Source organism: Spodoptera frugiperda, chromosome 21 (assembly GCF_023101765.2).
Source record: "Spodoptera frugiperda isolate SF20-4 chromosome 21, AGI-APGP_CSIRO_Sfru_2.0, whole genome shotgun sequence".
Classification (NCBI taxonomy): domain Eukaryota; kingdom Metazoa; phylum Arthropoda; class Insecta; order Lepidoptera; family Noctuidae; genus Spodoptera; species Spodoptera frugiperda.
Genome location: NC_064232.1, coordinates 4,228,164 through 4,253,833, shown reverse-complemented (window position 1 = coordinate 4,253,833; position 25,670 = coordinate 4,228,164). Strand labels below are relative to the sequence as shown.

At 41.1% G+C, this 25,670-nt stretch overlaps 1 protein-coding gene across 1 annotated transcript; it reads left to right on the top strand.

Moving 5' to 3' along the window:
* Positions 1–6,243: 6,243 nt before the first annotated feature.
* Positions 6,244–25,656, top strand: LOC118280200 (uncharacterized). Its single transcript, XM_050702232.1, has 3 exons — positions 6,244–6,256; positions 11,783–13,333; positions 13,855–25,656. The coding sequence occupies exons 1-3, from the start codon at positions 6,244–6,246 to the stop codon at positions 25,524–25,526; spliced, it is 13,236 nt and encodes a 4,411-aa protein (XP_050558189.1). The 3' UTR covers positions 25,527–25,656.
* The last annotated feature ends 14 nt before the right edge of the window (positions 25,657–25,670 follow it).

Here is a 25,670-nt window from a genome sequence, read left to right as displayed (position 1 = left end):
ATATAACTTATACTATATGAAACATAGTTTTGTTCCGGAATTGTGTTGTAGGCACTTAAAATATGTAATTCCTTTAAGTGTGGCGAGATCATTCTTTTTTTCAATTATAGACGTCAGTTGTAAGTAAATAAAAATGGGATCGTGTCTAAAGATTTCATAAACTCCTTTTTATCCTTCAGTTAAGGACCTAATTCGATTTAATCGAGCCATTATACCTAAAACAAACCACACCATGCTGAGCGCCCTACATTTAGAAAAACATAAATCAAGCACTCGTTTTGGGCGTCGATACCAATAATGCAGTATTTAAATCATGCTACACCACTTATCCGTTTGTTTGAACAATATTGTGGCTTTGTTAGCACGAAAATCAGTGAAAATGTTATTTTTTGTGGACGTACCTCTTTCCTGTGGACCATTAAAGTTACAGGAAAGATGACCACCAAAGTGATATTTCAAACTAAATTCAAAGCAGACATTTTGTTTTTAAAGTTAGAGGAGAAACAAAAGCCATGTTCAAACTACTCCTCAGAAGGCATATCGACAAAATATTTACTAAAATATTAAATAATAACTTACCAAAATACAACCTGGAGAGAAAAGACGCACTGATCTTGGACAAAAAAACTTAATTTTATTTTAAAATTTCGTAAGTTAGAAAATAATCCGTAGCTGTAATTATTACGACTCCAACAAACGACAGCTATCTAGTTTTGTCAATTTAAAATTATTCATTTTACGGTAGCATTACTAGACACAAAAATTTGGTGGATTTTTAGGTCCACCAAAAATACCCAAATTCCTATAACACCATGTTTATTGGAAATAAAAAAAATCTTCTGCAATTATTTACAACTATCTACTAAACATAATATTCATTATATTATGGACATATGGACATAATGTATTTTCAAGTTATTTTATCTGAACACTCATATGTGGATAACCCTTCAATATATTCGTCTCTCTTTTCAAATAAGTGTGGGAGAGCCATGCTCCGGCACTGCTGGGTCGTTTCAACCGGAGTGATATCACGGCCTCGCAGAAAACCAACGTGAAACAATGCTTGCTCTATGTTTCGTTGTGTGAGTGAGGTTACCGGAGACCCAATTACCCCCTTCCAAATCTTCCCAATCCCCGATTCCCCAACAACCCTTAAATTCCTAACCCCCAAAGGTCGGCAACGCACTTGTAATGCCTCTGGTGTTTCCAGTGTCCATGGGCGGCGGCGATTGCTTACCATCAGGTGATACGTCTGCTCGTTTACCGGCTTATACCATAAAAATAAATATTAATTCGATAGAGAGAAGATCAAAGATTAAATGAAACTGATTCATCGTTCACAATTAAACCATTCATTCATTTTCAAACGTACAAGAATTGAGAGTGAATGAAAATAGGTTCTTGAATAATATGGGTCTTTGAATAAATATTTTTAAATGTTTTCACAGTTTTAGTGTAAGTTTATATAAGTAGGTGGCGCTAGTGTTTTATTGGCTTTAAAATAATAAACAAAACGGACATTAATATGCTCTTGAATACCGGTATATACGGTGACCGGTAATTAGTGAACTATATTTAAACACGTGATTGTAGGTACTCATGATTACAAACAACTTTCCCGAAGAAACTTTTTTGTATACTGATCAGTTTAATTTTTATCACAATAACAAATCAACTAAACATTAATCAAGTAAAGTTCCAAAATACCTACCTAGTTACTAGTCTTCCGATATCGCGGGCGGACTGGCCCTTTTTTAGTTTTTCGAAATTTTCTCACTAGTAGCATGGAGCCTGAAAATGTGCCCGGTAAATGGCAATAGGCTCACCTCCTACTACATGGGACTTTAAGCATAAATTGTGAAAAGTGGGTGTACACAGTGGCATTACGTGCCATAATGTGCACCTCTGCCAACCCCTTCGGGGATTAAAGGCGTGACGATATGTATGTATGTATGTATAAATAGTTCTATGCAATGTAAACTTAATATTATGTAAAATAGTGTTTAGCGCCACCGATCGACTATCAACGACAACCCATACCTCTTAATTTTAAGCTTGTTAAAGTGCTCCCACACAGCAGTTATATAACGTTAGAGACTGATTTAACATTTGTGTTTAAACAAATTATAACAGTAATTGTAGAGTATGTTACACGCTATTGCAAATGTTATATTGTTACACATTGTTGTATAACGTTATATAACTGCTGTGTGGGAGCACCTTAAGAGTATAAATCGGCCAAGTTTTGTATATTTTATATTAGATTAATGATATAGACGACGAGTGATCCAAAATCTAAAATTAAGAGTCCCTCTGTGACTCGAAACTGGTAGAGCTTTTCTCAATTAATGTACACAAAGCAACGGTAATAAGTATACACCCAACATAACTATAACTATGCAATACCTTTACATGTGTGGGTAATTTTATAATAATGTGCATAAAAACAAACGTAATAGCCAAACGCCTATTACGCACACATTGGTAAATACTATAATTTTTGTGTCGGTATACGTATTTTTATAATTTAATACATGGGTAAGGTTAATAATATTTACAATCGATGATATCAATAAACATTTTCACTTGAACAGACGTAGTGCTCGTGGACGAGTGGTTAATGAACCGGTTTCAAACATCGTTTACGACAATGTGGGTTCGAATCTAGCCAAAAGTATTTATTTTCTTTATTTACTATGTTGTTTTTCTTTGTTTTGTTATGTTTTGTTTTTGTTTTCTGTATAATAAAATCAAAGTATGAATGAAATAGATTCTGAATAAAACAACATTATTTTTTATTGTAAATAATTTATTATTTATGTGTTATTATGTCCAATAAATAAAAAAAACATGAAAAAATTGGATGAAAAAATATCGTGGTGCAATTATTTAATACAGACACGTTTAACATTCACAATCTATAGCAATTTAAATTTAATTAGGCTAATACGAGTGGTGAAATGAATCAACATGTTAAATGGAAAGAAATTATGACAAATTCCAACAGCTTAACAATAACATCACTTCACCGTCTCCTTTAGACTTTCGATATTCCTAGTAATGGACAAAAAATCAAATTGCGATAACGTGTGTATGCAGTTATTATTAAAATTTGTTTTTGTTCACATTGCTAAACAATTATGAATGTTATGTCTGTATAAATAAGGTTTACAATTACTAAGTAAAATAAATTCAACTGATACACTTATGATTCCACTAGTTAAAGTAATTCGTTCACTATAATCACACCTATTAGGCCGCACACATTTTTACACCATTTAATTTTACCTTTATCCAAATAATCAAATGTATATTTAGTAAAATTACAACATTATTTTCAAAATAAGATCAAACTAGTAGATTGTAATTGGTTTTGTTTTATCGATGAGCTATTATAGATTTGTAATTGTTATGTTCAGCGCTGACTTGCTGCATCACAGATTGCAGCATAGGCGCGCGTTGTTACGCGTGTGGAGAAGAAAGCATTGGAAGTAATCCGAATTAACCTTGCGTTCGGGCACAATGCCGTGGTGGCTAAACGAAGAATAATTTATCTCTGAATTTACTTATTTCGCGTCGTTAGCGTGATTCTATATCCCATGTTTCCAGAATATCCATATCAGCCGACCCATAACTGCATTTCTTATTTCTCCTCTGTGGATACAAAATAAATGAGTCAATTATATAATAATCATTTGGTCTATATGATAAAAATAACTTTGTATATTTAGATACTTAGGTTGTTATAAATACACTTATAAATAACTTGAGTGAAATTAATTTATTTATAACCATAAAACTCTAATAATAGATAAGCATAAAAAGAACAAAGAATAAAATTAAAATAGTAATTTGTATAGGTAAAGAATACTCACCAATATTCTTAATCGCCTTACAATATCAAATAATTTATATGTTCTTCTTCCGCAAAACATCGACAATGTTATGTTTATATGTTTAACTTTAACTTTGTATGGATAGATATAAATTAAGTTAAACACGACTATGAGTTGTGGATAATTATTAATAAATACTCGTAGACTGACAACTAAGAATACAAACTTTTTATCATGTGGGTTGTGTGAGAAAAATATTGCGGATTGTCGGTAGTTACTTCATAAACGGGCCAAATAAAATAACCTGAGAGTTCCGTGGTTGCTTCAAACATTGTAAATTTTTAATTAGTTATTGAAACATTAGAAAATTTGCATTCAATAATGTTTAAAAAATATTACAAAAAGAACGCGATGCTGGGATCGAACCCGCATCTCATCAGTATATCCGCAAGCGATAACCATTGCGCCATACGTGCAATTGAAGGGACAACCTAAATATCGTATCTCATTCAATAACATAAAAAACGATGAGAAGATATTATATTTATATGGGTATAATTTTGTAACTCGATCGTTCATTATTTGATTTATTCAATGTTTGTTACGTATTGTTTTTATGTTTACCCTTGTTTTTATTTATATTTCTTTAATGAATTAATACGTATACCCTCACGAAAATGATATTTAGTATAAGTGTATGCGTGATGAAAGTGTGCGTAATAGGCGTTTGGCTATTACGTTTGTTTTTATGCACATTACTATAAAATTATCCACACATGTAAAGGTATTGCATAGCTATAGTTATGTTGGCTGTATACCGATTAATGTTGCTCGGTGTACATAACTGCACGATTAGAGCTGGGCAACTAGCTGCCGCGTAACGTGTAGCGGATTCGATTCCCGCACGAAGCAACTCTTTGTGTGAGCCACAAATTGTTGTTTCGGGTCTGTGTGTCATGTTTATATGAACTTGTATGTTTGTAAACGCACCCACGACACAGGAGAAAATCCTAATGAAACAAGAAAATAATGAGCACTGCCTCGTTGGCCGAGTGGTTGCGAGTGCGACTGCCGGGCAAGGGGTCTCGGGTTCGATTCCCGGGTCGGGCGAAGTATTACTGGGCTTTTTTCGATGTTTCGAAAATTTCTCAGTGGTAGCACAGAATCTGGAAATGTGCCCGGTATATGGCAATAGGATCACCACCTATTACATGGGACTTACAACATAAATTGTGAAATGTGGGTGTACATTTGCATTATGTGCCATAATGTGCACCTCTGCCTACCCCTTCGGGGATTAAAGGACACGTCCTTTGTCACCTATTACGGAGAAATTCATGACTTTAACACCTAATTGACGTCAAGAAACATTGTTTTTCTAATTAATTATTAATTGCCACACAAATAAATCAAGGGGCTGCTTATTGTTATATAAAACATATGCGCAAATGTGTTTTTGTTTGTCATAGGTAGCTATAGATTATGAATGCAGTTATTTACTATGACTTGGTATATAAGCCTTTGGTACCGATGGTGGGACATAGAATCACCATGAAGGTTTCTACGGTGCTACTTGTATTAGTGGTAAGTCGGTATTTGTTATCTATACTAATATTAATTTTATTTTTTATTTTATTTGTTTGGCTCACCAACAATTGAGTACACCGATACAAATTTTGCTAACAGTATAAGGAATACAAATGAGAATGACGAATTTCGGCTTACACAACTTTTAAAACTAAACTCACGCGGACACAAAGTTTCTACCTCCAATAATTTAAATATAAAATACAAACTTATAAAAAAATATTTAGTGCTTTACGAGAACTTCTCGAAAAAAAAAATCACTTTAATAAGTATTTATTTTAATATTAAGTTCTTCAATCCCAAATTTAAAAAAAAGTTGCCAGTCTTGCTACTGTAATTGATAATTGTAAATAATTAAAATCAGTGGCAGCACTGTAATCGATAATTCTATACTAAGAATATATTTTATTATTTGGATCATCATCATCATTATCATCAGCCGAGAGACGTCCACTGCTGAACAAAGGCCTCCCCCTTGGTCCTCCACGTAGAACGACAAGCCGCCACCTGCATCCACTGGCTCCCCGCCACTCTGACGATGTCGTCGGTCCACCTAGTGGGAGGTCTGCCCACGCTGCGTCTTCCGGTCCGCGGTCGCCACTCAGTCACCTTCCTAGCCCAGCGGCCATCAGTTCTTCGAGCTGGCCTGTCCATTGCCACTTCAGCCTACATATTTTGAGAGGCATGTCTGCAACTCTTGTGTTTTGGCGAATTTCCAAATTTCGGATTTTGTCGCACAAAGATACTCCGAGCATAGCTCTCTCCATCGCGCGCTGGGCGACTCTGAGCCTTTCTAAAAGGCCAGCAGTTAGGGACCATGTCTCGGTACCGTAAGTCATCACCGGCAACACACACTGGTTGTACATCCTGGTCTTCAGACACTGCGGGATTTTTGACGAGAAGACTTCATGTAACTTCCCAAACGCTGCCCATCCAAGTTGGATTCTTTGGGCGACCTCTTTCTCGAAGTTGGACCTAGCTGGATGATCTGACCCAGGTATGTGTAGTGGTCTACAACTTCGAGTATATCGTTCCCAACGATAACCGGTGCAGGTGCAACATGGACATTTGACATGATTTTCGTCTTGTCCATGTTCATTTTAAGGCCCACCTGTTGGGAAACGGTATTGAGGTCGTTGAGCATGGTGTTCAGGTCTTCCAGCGACTCTATTACGACTATGTCATCGGCGAAACGGAGATGAGTGATGTATTCGCCATTAATGTTGATGCCGCGTCCGCTTCAGTCCAAGAGCTTAAAAACGTCCTCCAGTGCGCTCGTGAACAGTTTCGGAGATAATATGTCTCCCTGTCTCACGCCCTTCCGCAACTGGATTGGCCTCGTAGTCTCTTCCTGGAGTCGGATGCGCATGGTGGCGTTGTTATACAAACACTTCAAAACCTCGATGTATCTATAGTCGATGTGGCACCGCTGGAGAGGTTTCGATTGAATCGAAGGCTTTCTCATAGCCCACAAACGCTAAGCATAGTGGTAAGTTATACTCCTGTATAACCTTCTTCTGTATAACCTGCCTGTATGAATGTGGTCTATGGTACTGAAGCCTTTTCGGAATCCGGCTTGTTCGGCTCAGCTCTTGGGTCCCGAGCTGTACCGACGATGGGTTGCCGTGTTGAGGTGTATAACTGTCCGTAAAACCTCTCGAGCTCTCCGAGGATCTCGGACTTCGACGAGATGACGCTGCCATCCTCGGTCTTCAGCCTCGTCATTTGGCTTTGCCCTACATTCTTTGCGAAGACTTTTGAGCCCTTGTTTCGGTCAATTAAGTCTCTGACTCTTGCGGCGTTATAGGCCCGCAGGTCACGTCGCATGTATTTCGAGATTCGTCTATTGAGCTTGCCGTATTCAGACATATCGACTGAAGACTGCAGCCTCATCTCGCTACGATCCTTAAGAAGTTTTAAGGTTCCGTCGGAGAGCTTTTGGGGCCTGTTTCGGCGGGGGTCTTGAAGAACTCTGACCCCACTGCTTGGACAGTTTCCACCAACCCATTATTTATCTCGTCCACGTTTCCACAATCAGCTAGACACTGGAAGCCATTTTGCAGTTGGAGTTGGAATTGCTCGAGGTTTTGGATCTGGACACGTGCAGGGCGGAGCGTGGACTTCACCAGGCGTGACCGCTCTAGTTTTACATTGATGTTCAGTGTGCCTCTGACAATACGGTGATCGCTACCGGTTTTCACCTTCGCTATCACAGAGACATCACTGAATATACGTCTTTCGGTCGCCATGATGAAGTCGATCTCATTTTTGGTAAAACCATCAGGGCTTATCCATGTCCACTTCTTGGCCGGTCGTTTCTGGAAGAAGGAGTTCATCAAATAGAGTCTCTCCCTCTCCATAAAGTCGACCAGCCGCTGGCCCCGATGGTTTCGCTGCCCATATCCAAATGGCCCTATTCTCAACTCATCGCTATTCCGTGTGCCCACCTTTGCGTTGAAATCCCCCATCACAACGGTGAAGTGTGTTTCGGAGGAGTGTATGGCTTTTGAAATTTCCTCATACAGAGCCTCTACTTCGTCGTCACAATGTGTCGAGGTCGGCGCATATACCTGTATGACCTTCAGCGAATACCGGTTAGATATTCTGAGTATAATGTACGCTACCCTGTTCGACACACTGTCGACCTCACACACGTTGTTGACGAGAGACTTGCGGACGAGAAATCCGACACCACCCTGGGATTTACGGTCTCCTTCCCGGAAGAAGAGCAAGTTGCCGGAATCTAGGATTATCGTATCCTGACCCTCTCTCCGGATTTCAGATAGTCCCAAGATGTCCCACCGCATTTTGCTCGATTCTTCCTCCAGCTCGACAATCTTCTCATCAGTCCGCAGTGTGCGGATGTTGTGCGTTGCCAGGGCCAAAGTTCGTCGGAGGTGGTAGCGCTTTCTCTGCCGGGGATTCTTAGCACCCCCTGCTCCGCCGTTACCTGATCCGCTACCTAGATCAGGAATAGCGGAGCTGCCGGGGACTGGGGGGCGTATAATTATGTTGTCGCTCATAGTGAAAGGGGGGGGTGCCATAATATCCCCACGCTTGGCAGGTGGCTTGGGGATCGCAGTTAGGTCACCGATAAATTTTGAGAATACTGCTGCCCATTCCTCGGTGGCTGGTCGTAGTTTTAGGACGAACCCGGGTCCTTTATTATTTGGATAATAATAAGTAAAAAAAAATGTTTTTTAAATAATGCTTTTGACATTAAACAACACTAGAAAACGTAAGAATATTCACTGTCCGTGACAAATTAATATTGAGCCAAAGTTACTATGGCATCTGACATCCTCCTATAGTGCCTCAATCCCTTACAGGTAAGCACAGCATGCAATATATGTCTGTTAATTGACTTAAATACCAAGAAGACAAAACTTAAGACAATGTAAATATCAAAAAATAACAATAATCAGGACACAATGCAATGAAATCGCTATCAAAAATTAAGACTGAAATTGACTCGAACAAAATTACATTAAACAATAATATAACATATATAGGTATCAGAATTAACATTACATTATAATAAAAAAATGTGAAAATCATAACCTAACATAATATTATAATATTACAAAACTAAAGTCACAATCAAAGTAAAAATTAAATTAGATTAGATTAGAACAGAACAATAATTAAATATTGAACATGAAGTTCATAACAAAACTAAGCAAAAATCATTAAATAGATAAATAAAATCAGTAACAATAAACATTAATTTTGACTAGATCAAAAATGTATCACATGTTTTTGCACATAATACTTCTTCTGAGCCTAGTGAGTCAGAGTGCACATCTACAAGATCACTGCAGCTGTTTAACAATGTACACAGGCGGGAGATAGGAGAATTAGCACCAAGTACAGTTCTGCGAAAAGGAGGACACATTTTGTGGGTACACGGATTTTTAACTTGGTCAACAATTGGGGACAATCAATTTGAGAGCGTAAAATTTTCAATAAAAAAGTTGAATCCAATAAATCTCTTCTCCTTTGTAAGGTTATCATCTTGAAATAATATATTATAAAGAGTTACCTCTTTAGTTTATAAGTTTGTATGTAATGGGTAAGCTTTGGAACAATTATTTTTTTTTATATTAAATGGGCCGACGTTTGGCCGCTATCTCGCCTGATGGTAAGTGATGATGCGGCCCACGATTCACTCAGGCTTTGAAGACACCCAGGTTGTACCCATCAGGAAACACAGACTCCGGCAAAGAGTTCCACTCCCTAGCAGTTCGCACAAGGAAGCTTGAAGCGAAGCATTTTGTGCGAGTGGGTGGGATATCTACCATGAAGCGGTGACGCCTCGCCGATTGTCTTATGGTTCGATGATGGCAAGGACTAGGAGGAATCAAGTTGTGCAGTTCCCCCGCACACTCTCCGACATGTATCCGGTAAAAAACGGAAAGGCTTGCGACCTTGCGCCTGTGTTCAAGGCTTTGAAGCCGGGCCTCCACAAGCGCATCATCATTGATGAGCTTCTTGGCACGCCTTTCAATGCGCTCGAGCGCATCCAGCTGGTGTTTAGCCGAGCCGTCCCAAAGGTGAGAACAGTACTCCATACATGACCGAACCTGCGCTTGGTACAGGCTCAGCAGTTGTTTCGGTGTGAAGTACCGTCTCACCCTCCAGAGGATGCCCAACTTCCTACCAGCCAGATGTGCCTTCGACTCTATATAAGAGCCGAAGTTTAGCGTTGGCGATAGAGTTACGCCCAGAAGCTCAAGATGATCCGATATTGGAACGGATACATTTCGGAAAGTAGGAGCCAGCGGAAATTGACTCCGTTTGGCAGAGAAGCTGGGTTCTGCCTGGGTTTTGGTAGCGTTGAACTTGGCCAAGTTGGCGTCACCCCAATCGGAGACCGCCTTCAAGGACGAGCTCAACCGTTCGACCATGGATTCTCTTAGAGATCGGATCTGTGTTCCGCTAGTCCGCGCATCGGACACATACCTTTCAACAACTGTGCTGTCATCTGCATACCCAAAGATACCGGGCTTAAGCAGGTCGTTGATGTGCAGCAAAAAGAGCGTTGCTGAAAGTACTGACCCCTGAGGAACTCCGGCGTTGAAGCCAAATTGGTCAGACGAGCAGCCATCAATGACTACTCATAATGACCCAATCTTAAAAAATTCTTCACTGTTAGAAAGTTACATTATTCCTGATTGCTATAGTTATTTATGTTTTGTATGGTATAAGCTTCTTCTCACACGGCGAAGGTTTGAGCATTAATCACCAGAACCACGTTTGCTCTGAGGGTTGGCGTTTTCAAAATTATAATTAGAAATTATAAGCCCAGGTTTGCTCACGATGTCTTCCTTCAGTGGTGTTTTAACAATAATAAAAAGTACATATAACTTGAAAAAAGTCACATTGGTACTTGCTGTTGGTAGGTTTCGAACCCTCAAACATGAGAAGGAGTTTTAAGCCTCCGGGCCAGCAGACATAGGTATTAACTTACTTAAAAAAAAACCGTCTCGTTGGGGGACCGCATGAATACGGACTGCACACCGCCGCCCGCGCCGCTGTATTTCTATTTTCTGCGTTATAGTTAAGTACTTAAACATCAATTTACTTTAATGTTAACACCAAGCATGTGATACTTATGAACAAATCGTAGATAAGTAAGAAATAATTAGGAGCGGTCCCCCAACGAGACGTATTTTTTTTAGAATTTTAAAGGGAAATAAAGTTTTTGTGTCGGGGTTTTTTTTTAATTTTTAATTGATTTTTTTATGCGTGTTTATATTTTTGGGTATTTTTGTGATTAAATAAAACACAAATACTTATTATGTTTTAATTATATATAATAAAATTAAAAAAAAGAACTTAAATTATCAACAAACATTTTCTCTTCTACTTAAATGTTATTTTATTATTATTCTATATTCAGTCTTAACATTTAATTGCACTTTTTTGTAGATAACTAAATAATTTTAAAAAATAAACAATGAATTATTATAGCCGGGTTAATTTATGTTTTCTAACTTTTTTTCAGGCCCTGGCAACTGTTCAGGCGTTACCAAACCGTAAGTATACTATTTATGTTTAAATACTATATTTACTTATTGACATGAAATTGACTGCATAGTTGGTGCAGCAGCTGGGCAACTTGTAACGGGTTCGATTCCCATACGGAGAAAAATTCTCAGTATTAGTATAGAGTTTCGAATTATACCCCGTATATGGCAATAGGCTCAACCCCTATCACATGCGACTTACAACACAAATGGTGAAAAATGGCTGTACATTGTATAGCGGCATTACGTGCCTTAATGTGCACATTTGCCTACCCCTTCAAGCGTGACAATGCAGTATTTTTTAATAACATTTTTTAAATCCAACAGCCGATGCCAGTGGTGACAAGGGTGTTGAAAAAAAACCCTGCAATGGAAACCATGAGACGACCAAGAAACAAACGGTTCACGTAGAAAAAACCAGCAGTGGCTCTAAATCCCATAGCAAAATACAATCCACTTCTCGCAGCCATTATGAGAAGACAGATCCAGATCACATAAAATCTGATTCAGAATCTAATACTCGTTTTGAAAATCAGAACAGTGGTTATAATGAACATATAAAGGCAAATGCTACTAAAACTGAAACTGAAAATCACGGCAAAGACCATACAAAGAAGACTTCTTCTAATGCCGCTCATGTAGAGAAGACTAGTGGTACTTACAATCAGGAAACTAAAGGAAACTTTTCATCTAACAGCAATTATGAAAAGAAGAATGATTATGAGCATTCAGATTACTCTTCTAATGGCAATATTGAACAGAAGAATAGTGAACACAATGATCAGACTAAAATAGATTCGTCTGCAAATCAGACTTACGAGAAAAAGAAGGGTTATGAGCATAGCGATACTTCTTGTGATACTAACGTTGAACAGAAGAACGAAGAGAAGAACAGTGAAACTAAAATAAAAGATTCTTATAACAGTCATTACGAAAAGGACGGAGATAAAGTAAACGTCGATGCTTGTTCCAATACCAATATTGAGCAAGAGAACACTGAAAATGAAAATGAAACTAAAGTACGGGACTCTTCAAAAACTCATAATGAAAAGAGTAAAGACTACGAACACAGGGATGAATCTTACAATACCAATGTAGAGGAAAAGAACAAAGAGAAGAAAGATGAGACAAATATAAACCAATCTTCTAACGTTCAATACGAAAAGGACAAAGATTGTGAACATACAGATTCGAATTACCACACAAATATTCAACAAAAGAACAGTGAAAGACAGGATGAAACGACAGTGAATGATTCGGGTTTTAAGCATTATGAGAAAAGAAAAGGCCATGAACATAGACATTCTTCTTCCAAAACCGACATAGAACAAAATAACAGACAATACGAAGACGAAACGAATATAGACGTTACAGGAACCGACCACTATGAAAATAACAATGGTAATGAACGTCAAGAATCTTACTTCAATACAGATATTGATCAAGAAAATAATGAAAATGAGGATCATGCAAAAGTAAGCTATTCTTCTGAAAACACTGACAAAAAGCACAAACGAGGATGTCGTCATCACAAAACACTAAATGGTGATACCGAACATAATACAAATAAGCACAAACCGAAGCACCACAAAGGATGCAGACACCACATAACGGATAGTGAACATCCAAGTGGTGACAAGAATCACAGTTCTGAAAAAAATGATGGCTCCAAGGAACCTGAGGAAGGAAGTCCTGGAAAGGGTGATGAATCCAATAAAAAACCAAAGGGCAACAGTCCTGGGGACAAAGATGATACAAATAAGCACAAACCGAAGCACCACAAAGGATGCAAACACCACATAACGGATAGTGAACATCCAAGTGGTGACAAGAATCACAGTTCTGAAAGGAATGATGGCTCTAAGGAACCTGAGGGAGGTAGTCCTGGAAAGGGTGGTGAATCCAATAATAAACCAAAGGGCAAAGATAATGAATCCAATAATGAACCAAAGGGCAACAGCCCTGGGGACAAAGATAATGAACCAAAGGGCAACAGTCCTGGGGACATAGATAAAGAACCAAAGAGCAACAGTCCTGGGGACAAAGATAATGAATCCAATAATGAACCAAAGGGCAACAGTCCTGGGGACAAAGATAATGAACCAAAGGGCAACAGTCCTGGGGACAAAGACAATGAACCAAAGGGCAACAGTCCTGGGGTCAAAGATAATGAATCCAATAATGAACCAAAGGGCAACAGTCCTGGGGTCAAAGATAATAAATCCAATAATGAACCAAAGGGCAACAGTCCTGGGGTCAAAGATAATGAATCCAATAATGAACCAAAGGGCAACAGTCCTGGGGTCAAAGATAATGAATCCAATAATGAACCAAAGGGCAACAGTCCTGGGGTCAAAGATAATGAATCCAATAATGAACCAAAGGGCAACAGTCCTGGGGCAAAGATAATGAATCCAATAATGAACCAAAGGGCAACAGTCCTGGGGACAAAGATAATGAACCAAAGGGCAACAGTCCTGGGGTCAAAGATAATGAACCAAAGGGCAACAGTCCTGGGGACATAGATAAAGAACCAAAGATCAACAGTCCTGAGGTCAAAGATAATAAATCCAATAATGAACCAAAGGGCAACAGTCCTGGGGACAAAGATAATAAATCCAATAATGAACCAACGGGCAACAGTCCTGGGGACATAGATAAAGAACCAAAGAGCAACAGTCCTGGGGTCAAAGATAATAAATCCAATAATGAACCAAAGGGCAACAGTCCTGGGGACAAAGATAATGAACCAAAGGGCAACAGTCCTGGGGTCAAAGATAATGAACCAAAGGGCAACAGTCCTGGGGACATAGATAAAGAACCAAAGAGCAACAGTCCTGGGGTCAAAGATAATAAATCCAATAATGAACCAAAGGGCAACAGTCCTGGGGTCAAAGATAATAAATCCAATAATGAACCAAAGGGCAACAGTCCTGGGGACAAAGATAATAAATCCAATAATGAACCAAAGGGCAACAGTCCTGGGGACAAAAATAATAAACCAAAGGGCAACAGTCCTGGGGACAAAGACAATGAACCAAAGGGCAACAGTCCTGGGGTCAAAGATAATGAACCAAAGGGCAACAGTCCTGGGGACAAAGATAAAGAACCAAAGAGCAACAGTCCTGGGGTCAAAGATAATAAATCCAATAATAAACCAAAGGGCAACAGTCCTGGGGACAAAGATAAAGAACCAAAGAGCAACAGTCCTGGGGTCAAAGATAATAAATCCAATAATGAACCAAAGGGCAACAGTCCTGGGGACAAAGATAATGAACCAAAGGGCAACAGTCCTGGGGTCAAAGATAATAAATCCAATAATGAACCAAAGGGCAACAGTCCTGGGGACAAAGATAATGAATCCAATAATGAACCAAAGGGCAACAGTCCTGGGGACAAAGATAATGAACCAAAGGGCAACAGTCCTGGGGTCAAAGATAATGAATCCAATAATGAACCAAAGGGCAACAGTCCTGGGGTCAAAGATAATGAACCAAAGGGCAACAGTCCTGGGGACAAAGACAATGAACCAAAGGGCAACAGTCCTGGGGTCAAAGATAATGAACCAAAGGGCAACAGTCCTGGGGACAAAGATAAAGAACCAAAGAGCAACAGTCCTGGGGTCAAAGATAATAAATCCAATAATAAACCAAAGGGCAACAGTCCTGGGGACAAAGATAAAGAACCAAAGAGCAACAGTCCTGGGGTCAAAGATAATAAATCCAATAATGAACCAAAGGGCAACAGTCCTGGGGACAAAGATAATGAACCAAAGGGCAACAGTCCTGGGGTCAAAGATAATAAATCCAATAATGAACCAAAGGGCAACAGTCCTGGGGACAAAGATAATGAATCCAATAATGAACCAAAGGGCAACAGTCCTGGGGACAAAGATAATGAACCAAAGGGCAACAGTCCTGGGGACAAAGATAATGAATCCAATAATGAACCAAAGGGCAACAGTCCTGGGGTCAAAGATAATGAACCAAAGGGCAACAGTCCTGGGGACAAAGATAATGAATCCAATAATGAACCAAAGGGCAACAGTCCTGGGGACAAAGATAATGAACCAAAGGGCAACAGTCCTGGGGTCAAAGATAATAAATCCAATAATGAACCAAAGGGCAACAGTCCTGGGGTCAAAGATAATAAATCCAATAATGAACCAAAGGGCAACAGTCCTGGGGACAAAGATAATAAATCCAATAATGAACCAAAGGGCAACTGTCCTGGGGACAAAGACAATGAACCAAAGGGCAATAGTCCTGGGGACAAAGATAATGAATCCAATAATGAACCAAAGGGCAACAGTCCTGGGGTCAAAGATAATGAATCCAATAATGAACCAAAGGGCAACAGTCCTGGGGACAAAGATAATGAACCAAAGGGCAACAGTCCTGGGGTCAAAGATAATAAATCCAATAATGAACCAAAGGGCAACAGTCCTGGGGTCAAAGATAATGAATCCAATAATGAACCAAAGAGCAACAGTCCTGGGGTCAAAGATAATGAATCCAATAATGAACCAAAGGGCAACAGTCCTGGGGACAAAGACAATGAACCAAAGGGCAACAGTCCTGGGGTCAAAGATAATGAACCAAAGGGCAACAGTCCTGGGGACATAGATAATGAATCCAATAATGAACCAAAGGGCAACAGTCCTGGGGACAAAGATAATGAACCGAAGGGCAACAGTCCTGGGGTCAAAGATAATAAATCCAATAATGAACCAAAGGGCAACAGTCCTGGGGACAAAGATAATGAACCAAAGGGCAACAGTCCTGGGGACAAAAACAATGAACCAAAGGGCAACAGTCCTGGGGACATAGATAATGAATCCAATAATGAACCAAAGGGCAACAGTCCTGGGGTCAAAGATAATGAATCCAATAATGAACCAAAGGGCAACAGTCCTGGGGACAAAGATAATGAATCCAATAATGAACCAAAGGGCAACAGCCCTGGGGACAAAGATAATGAACCAAAGGGCAACAGTCCTGGGGACAAAGACAATGAACCAAAGGGCAACAGTCCTGGGGTCAAAGATAATGAACCAAAGGGCAACAGTCCTGGGGTCAAAGATAATGAATCCAATAATGAACCAAAGGGCAACAGTCCTGGGGACAAAGATAATGAACCAAAGGGCAACAGTCCTGGGGTCAAAGATAATAAATCCAATAATGAACCAAAGGGCAACAGTCCTGGGGTCAAAGATAATAAATCCAATAATGAACCAAAGGGCAACAGTCCTGGGGACAAAGATAATAAATCCAATAATGAACCAAAGGGCAACAGTCCTGGGGACAAAGACAATGAACCAAAGGGCAATAGTCCTGGGGACAAAGATAATGAATCCAATAATGAACCAAAGGGCAACAGTCCTGGGGTCAAAGATAATGAATCCAATAATGAACCAAAGGGCAACAGTCCTGGGGACAAAGATAATGAACCAAAGGGCAACAGTCCTGGGGTCAAAGATAATAAATCCAATAATGAACCAAAGGGCAACAGTCCTGGGGTCAAAGATAATGAATCCAATAATGAACCAAAGAGCAACAGTCCTGGGGTCAAAGATAATGAATCCAATAATGAACCAAAGGGCAACAGTCCTGGGGACAAAGACAATGAACCAAAGGGCAACAGTCCTGGGGTCAAAGATAATGAACCAAAGTGCAACAGTCCTGGGGACATAGATAATGAATCCAATAATGAACCAAAGGGCAACAGTCCTGGGGACAAAGATAATGAACCGAAGGGCAACAGTCCTGGGGTCAAAGATAATAAATCCAATAATGAACCAAAGGGCAACAGTCCTGGGGACAAAGATAATGAACCAAAGGGCAACAGTCCTGGGGACAAAAACAATGAACCAAAGGGCAACAGTCCTGGGGACATAGATAATGAATCCAATAATGAACCAAAGGGCAACAGTCCTGGGGTCAAAGATAATGAATCCAATAATGAACCAAAGGGCAACAGTCCTGGGGACAAAGATAATGAATCCAATAATGAACCAAAGGGCAACAGCCCTGGGGACAAAGATAATGAACCAAAGGGCAACAGTCCTGGGGACAAAGACAATGAACCAAAGGGCAACAGTCCTGGGGTCAAAGATAATGAACCAAAGGGCAACAGTCCTGGGGTCAAAGATAATGAATCCAATAATGAACCAAAGGGCAACAGTCCTGGGGACAAAGATAATGAACCAAAGGGCAACAGTCCTGGGGCCAAAGATAATGAATCCAATAATGAACCAAAGGGCAACAGTCCTGGGGACAAAGATAATGAACCAAAGGGCAACAGTCCTGGGGACAAAAACAATGAACCAAAGGGCAACAGTCCTGGGGACAAAAACAATGAACCAAAGGGCAACAGTCCTGGGGTCAAAGATAATGAACCAAAGGGCAACAGTCCTGGGGTCAAAGATAATGAATCCAATAATGAACCAAAGGGCAACAGTCCTGGGGTCAAAGATAATGATTCCAATAATGAACCAAAGGGCAACAGTCCTGGGGTCAAAGATAATGAACCAAAGGGCAACAGTCCTGGGGTCAAAGATAATGAACCAAAGGGCAACAGTCCTGGGGTCAAAGATAATGAACCAAAGGGCAACAGTCCTGGGGTCAAAGATAATGAATCCAATAATGAACCAAAGGGCAACAGTCCTGGGGTCAAAGATAATGAATCCAATAATGAACCAACGGGCAACAGTCCTGGGGACATAGATAAAGAACCAAAGAGCAACAGTCCTGGGGTCAAAGATAATAAATCCAATAATGAACCAAAGGGCAACAGTCCTGGGGACAAAGATAATGAACCAAAGGGCAACAGTCCTGGGGTCAAAGATAATGAACCAAAGGGCAACAGTCCTGGGGACATAGATAAAGAACCAAAGAGCAACAGTCCTGGGGTCAAAGATAATAAATCCAATAATGAACCAAAGGGCAACAGTCCTGGGGTCAAAGATAATAAATCCAATAATGAACCAAAGGGCAACAGTCCTGGGGACAAAGATAATAAATCCAATAATGAACCAAAGGGCAACAGTCCTGGGGACAAAAATAATAAACCAAAGGGCAACAGTCCTGGGGACAAAGACAATGAACCAAAGGGCAACAGTCCTGGGGTCAAAGATAATGAACCAAAGGGCAACAGTCCTGGGGACAAAGATAAAGAACCAAAGAGCAACAGTCCTGGGGTCAAAGATAATAAATCCAATAATAAACCAAAGGGCAACAGTCCTGGGGACAAAGATAAAGAACCAAAGAGCAACAGTCCTGGGGTCAAAGATAATAAATCCAATAATGAACCAAAGGGCAACAGTCCTGGGGACAAAGATAATGAACCAAAGGGCAACAGTCCTGGGGTCAAAGATAATGAATCCAATAATGAACCAAAGGGCCACAGTCCTGGGGACAAAGATAATGAACCAAAGGGCAACAGTCCTGGGGTCAAAGATAATAAATCCAATAATGAACCAAAGGGCAACAGTCCTGGGGACAAAGATAATGAACCAAAGGGCAACAGTCCTGGGGACAAAGATAATGAATCCAATAATGAACCAAAGGGCAACAGTCCTGGGGTCAAAGATAATGAACCAAAGGGCAACAGTCCTGGGGACAAAGATAATGAATCCAATAATGAACCAAAGGGCAACAGTCCTGGGGACAAAGATAATGAACCAAAGGGCAACAGTCCTGGGGTCAAAGATAATAAATCCAATAATGAACCAAAGGGCAACAGTCCTGGGGTCAAAGATAATAAATCCAATAATGAACCAAAGGGCAACAGTCCTGGGGACAAAGATAATAAATCCAATAATGAACCAAAGGGCAACAGTCCTGGGGACAAAGACAATGAACCAAAGGGCAATAGTCCTGGGGACAAAGATAATGAATCCAATAATGAACCAAAGGGCAACAGTCCTGGGGTCAAAGATAATGAATCCAATAATGAACCAAAGGGCAACAGTCCTGGGGACAAAGATAATGAACCAAAGGGCAACAGTCCTGGGGTCAAAGATAATAAATCCAATAATGAACCAAAGGGCAACAGTCCTGGGGTCAAAGATAATAAATCCAATAATGAATCAAAGGGCAACAGTCCTGGGGTCAAAGATAATAAATCCAATAATGAACCAAAGGGCAACAGTCCTGGGGACAAAGATAATAAATCCAATAATGAACCAAAGGGCAACAGTCCTGGGGACAAAGATAATGAATCCAATAATGAACCAAAGAGCAACAGTCCTGGGGTCAAAGATAATGAATCCAATAATGAACCAAAGGGCAACAGTCCTGGGGACAAAGACAATGAACCAAAGGGCAACAGTCCTGGGGTCAAAGATAATGAACCAAAGGGCAACAGTCCTGGGGACATAGATAATGAATCCAATAATGAACCAAAGGGCAACAGTCCTGGGGACAAAGATAATGAACCGAAGGGCAACAGTCCTGGGGTCAAAGATAATAAATCCAATAATGAACCAAAGGGCAACAGTCCTGGGGACAAAGATAATGAACCAAAGGGCAACAGTCCTGGGGACAAAAACAATGAACCAAAGGGCAACAGTCCTGGGGACAAAAACAATGAACCAAAGGGCAACAGTCCTGGGGTCAAAGATAATGAACCAAAGGGCAACAGTCCTGGGGTCAAAGATAATGAATCCAATAATGAACCAAAGGGCAACAGTCCTGGGGTCAAAGATAATGATTCCAATAATGAACCAAAGGGCAACAGTCCTGGGGTCAAAGATAATGAACCAAAGGGCAACAGTCCTGGGGTCAAAGATAATGAACCAAAGGGCAACAGTCCTGGGGTCAAAGATAATGAACCAAAGGGCAACAGTCCTGGGGTCAAAGATAATGAATCCAATAATGAACCAAAGGGCAACAGTCCTGGGGTCAAAGATAATGAATCCAATAATGAACCAAAGGGCAACAGTCCTGGGGTCAAAGATAATGATTCCAATAATGAACCAAAGGGCAACAGTCCTGGGGTCAAAGATAATAAATCCAATAATGAACCAAAGGGTAACAGTCCTGGGGACAAAAACAATGAACCAAAGGGCAACAGTCCTGGGGACAAAGACAATGAACCAAAGGGCAACAGTCCTGGGGACAAAGATGATACAAATAAGCACAAACCGAAGCACCACAAAGGATGCAAACACCACATAACGGATAGTGAACATCCAAGTGGTGACAAGAATCACAGTTCTGAAAGGAATGATGGCTCGAAGAAACCTAAGGGAGACAATCCTGAAAAGGACGATGACTCCAATGACCATAAAAAGAATAGTAATGAAACTAAAGATATCTCCGATGACGATACAGACACACATCCAGTAACTAATCATGTATGTAAACATCATCCTCACAAACACAGAGTAACTCACATTGAAGTTATTCCAAAACGTAGACATCCGCATAAGAGACATAGATGTCATGGTCATGGTGAACCGTTATTCGACGAAAATGTCAGCGAACAGCAAGACACAGGATCGCACAGCAGTGAACATAAGAAGGTACGTCACCCTAGATGCCATAGAAAATGTGACGGAGTCAACTGTGAAAAATATAAGGATGTAAATGGTACCGAAGGTAACAGCACACACCCTGATGATTATTCTAGTGCACCAAACAAGAAGCCTGAAGACAGTGCAGAAGGTAGTGGTAAGAAGACCAGCGAAGAAGTAAATGTATCTCCGGAACAGAAGAATGGTGGTGAGAATCCAATTAAAGATACTTCAAGTCCAGATATAGAGTCTGATGAAAATAGATCACTACCACATAAGCATGTCCACAAACGCAGTGCAGAAAAGAAATGCAAGAAGAGACACCATCATCCATCATATTCTGAAGATGATTCTTCTAACTCTAGCAGTGATAGCAGTGACAGCTCTCTATCAGACAGCTCTGATCAAAGTGACGAAACAAGTGAATATGTCAGTACAAGAAAGGAATGCACGAAAAGCCATCATCATAAGCATCATATAAAACCTGATGACGATAACACAACTAAACCTCACGATACTGATGATGCTGATGGTGATAATGATGGTGATGATGACACAAGTAAATCTGGCGATGCTGATGGTGATGCTGATGGTGATGCTGATGGTGATGCTGATGGTGATGCTGATGGTGATGCTGATGGTGATGCTGATGGTGATGCTGATGGTGACGCTGATGGTGATGCTGATGGTGATGCTGATGGTGACGCTGATGGTGATGCTGATGGTGATGCTGATGGCGATGCTGATGGTGACGCTGATGGTGATGCTGATGGTGATGCTGATGGTGATGCTGATGGTGATGCTGATGGCGATGCTGATGGTGACGCTGATGGTGATGCTGATGGTGATGCTGATGGTGATGCTGATGGTGATGCTGATGGCGATGCTGATGGTGACGCTGATGGTGATGCTGATGGTGATGCTGATGGTGACGCTGATGGTGATGCTGATGGTGATGCTGATGGCGATGCTGATGGTGATGCTGATGGTGATGGTGATGGTGATGGTGATGCTGATGGTGATGCTGATGCTGATGGTGATGCTGATGGTGATGCTGATGGTGATGCTGATAGTGACGCTGATGGTGATGCTGATGGTGATGCTGATGGTGATGATGACACAAGTGAACCTGGCGATGCTGATGGTGATGGTGATGGTGATGCTGATGGTGATCCTGATGGCGATGCTGATGGTGATGCTGATGGTGATGCTGATGGCGATGCTGATGGTGATGCTGATGCTGATGGTGATGCTGATGGTGATGCTGATGGTGATGCTGATAGTGACGCTGATGGTGATGCTGATGGCGATGATGACACAACTAAACCTGGCGATGCTGATGGTGATGGTGATGCTGATGGTGATGCTGATGCTGATGGCGATGCTGATGGTGATGCTGATGCTGATGGCGATGGTGATGCTGATGGTGATGCTGATGCTGATGGTGACGCTGATGCTGACGCTGATGCTGATGGTGATGCTGATGGTGATGCTGATGGTGATGCTGATGATGATGATGACACAAGTGAACCTGGCGATGCTGATGGTGATGGTGATGGTGATGCTGATGGTGATCCTGATGGCGATGCTGATGGTGATGCTGATGGTGATGCTGATGGTGATGCTGATGGTGATGCTGATGGTGATATCGATGGTGATGATGACACAAGTAAACCTGGTGATGCTGATGGTGATACTGATGGTGATGCTGATGGTGATGCTGATGGTGATGCTGATGGTGATGCTGATGGTGATGCTGATGGTGATAACGATGGTGATGATGACACAAGTGAACCTGGCGATGCTGATGGTGATGGTGATGGTGATGGTGATGGTGATGCTGATGGCGATGCTGATGGTGATGCTGATGGTGATGCTGATGGCGATGCTGATGGTGACGCTGATGGTGATGCTGATGGTGATGCTGATGGTGATGCTGATGGTGATGCTGATGGCGATGCTGATGGTGACGCTGATGGTGATGCTGATGGTGATGCTGATGGTGACGCTGATGGTGATGCTGATGGTGATGCTGATGGCGATGCTGATGGTGATGCTGATGGTGATGGTGATGGTGATGGTGATGCTGATGGCGATGCTGATGGTGATGCTGATGGTGATGCTGATGGCGATGCTGATGGTGACGCTGATGGTGATGCTGATGGTGATGCTGATGGTGATGCTGATGGTGACGCTGATGGTGATGCTGATGGTGATGCAGATGGTGACGCTGATGGTGATGCTGATGGTGATGCTGATGGTGATGCTGATGCTGATGGTGATGCTGATGGTGATGCTGATGGTGATGCTGATAGTGACGCTGATGGTGATGCTGATGGTGATGCTGATGGTGATGATGACACAAGTGAACCTGGCGATGCTGATGGTGATGGTGATGGTGATGCTGATGGTGATCCTGATGGCGATGCTGATGGTGATGCTGATGGTGATGCTGATGGCGATGCTGATGGTGATGCTGATGCTGATGGTGATGCTGATGGTGATGCTGATGGTGATGCTGATAGTGACGCTGATGGTGATGCTGATGGCGATGATGACACAACTAAACCTGGCGATGCTGATGGTGATGGTGATGCTGATGGTGATGCTGATGCTGATGGCGATGCTGATGGTGATGCTGATGCTGATGGCGATGGTGATGCTGATGGTGATGCTGATGCTGATGGTGACGCTGATGCTGACGCTGATGCTGATGGTGATGCTGATGGTGATGCTGATGGTGATGCTGATGATGATGATGACACAAGTGAACCTGGCGATGCTGATGGTGATGGTGATGGTGATGCTGATGGTGATCCTGATGGCGATGCTGATGGTGATGCTGATGGTGATGCTGATGGTGATGCTGATGGTGATGCTGATGGTGATATCGATGGTGATGATGACACAAGTAAACCTGGTGATGCTGATGGTGATACTGATGGTGATGCTGATGGTGATGCTGATGGTGATGCTGATGGTGATGCTGATGGTGATGCTGATGGTGATAACGATGGTGATGATGACACAAGTAAACCTGGAGATGCTGATGGTGATGCTGATGGTGACGCTGATGGTGATGCTGATGGTGATGCTGATGGTGATGCTGATGGTGACGCTGATGGTGATGCTGATGGTGATGCTGATGGTGACGCTGATGGTGATGCTGATGGTGATGCTGATGGTGATGCTGATGATGAGGATGACACAATCGAACCTGACAACACTGAAAGCGATGAGTCTAGTCAAAATTACGATTCAATCGACAGTATAGGAACTAGCAGTAGCGATAGTGGAAGCGAAAGTTTCGAATCAAGCCAAAGCTACGATTCGAGCGAAAGCAATGATATCAGCGAAAGCGACGAGTCCAGTTCAAGCTTTGAAACTAGCGACAGCGATTCGGATAGCAATAGCGATAGCGATAGCAATTCTTCCAGCAATAGCGAATCGTCTAGCGACAGTGGTAGCTCTTCATCAAGCGACAGTGGTAGCTCTTCATCAAGCGACAGTGGTAGCTCTTCATCAAGCGACAGTGGTAGCTCTTCATCAAGCGACAGTGATGAAAGCTCTGATAGCCAATCAACTGATGAAGATTACTCTGATGAACATGATGATACTGTTAAAAGAAGATGTATTAGCACTTGTGCAGTATGTGGCAAAAAAGGGCACACGATCATTGATGTAGATAATAACAGCAATACTGAAAACGAGCCATCAGGAGACACAAGTGAACATAAACAACCTGGTAATGGGAAGAAATGTCATAGGAAACATCGTAAAGAAGATAATACTAAGGACACTGAAAACAGCGACTCTTCTGACGTAAAAACTACGTCTTCTGAAAGTGCAAATGGTAAGAATCATCTGAAAAAGCGGCATGGAAGAAATGGTAGAATTGATAAAACAAAGATACATAAAAGATCAACTGATACGAAAGGGCCTAAAGATAAGTCAGGCGATTCGAATGAAAACGAGAATGAGAAGGAAAAAGATATAAATAAAGAGAAAGATGATAAAAACCAAGGCAATAACCAGTGTGGTTGCAAGAAAACTAACGATGAAACTAAAGACACTAATACTAAAGGCGAACATAAGAAAAAGATAGTCTCACACACGATCACTAGACGCAAAAGATCAATACATACTTCAAACAAAACGCACAGATCCAAAAAACGTATCATAAGACGCTCACACGGCAACGAAGTTGTTGAAAGTCAGGAAACGGAGACTCATACCGCTGCAGCCAAGAAATCAGAAGTAAGCACAGTCGACAAAGATGTAGGGGGAACACACTACAGCCAAGTCCGACAGAATACAGAAGAGCAGAAACAAGAAGGAAAGTCCTACCACGACTCTAAAACAGAAAGAGATGCCAAAGGATCAGTTAAAAAGGAAACGGTAGATGAAAGACAGGAACATGGAGAGTCCAAAGCAGAAAAATACGAGAAAGACTCTGTAAAAAGTGAGAATGAGAACACAGAAGTAGAAAGAAGGGATAAGCAGGAAAGTGAATATGATTTGTACTATAAGAATAAAGAGGTTTGTGAAGATTAATCTTAAAAATTAGATACATAAGGTTAAAGGTACTTTTAATTTGGCCCTTCTTTAATATATCGCCGATCTGGTCGTTATATGATAATGTGAAAAAAATATAAAAACTATCGTGAGACATACGAAATTAACTAAAAAAAACATTCA

Excerpts from the sequence above, each read along its gene's own strand:
- LOC118280200 (XM_050702232.1), top strand. Across the intron at positions 13,334-13,854 it reads CTCTAAGGAACCTGAGGGAG|GCAAAGATAATGAATCCAAT; the intron begins GTAGTCCTGGAA and ends AACAGTCCTGGG.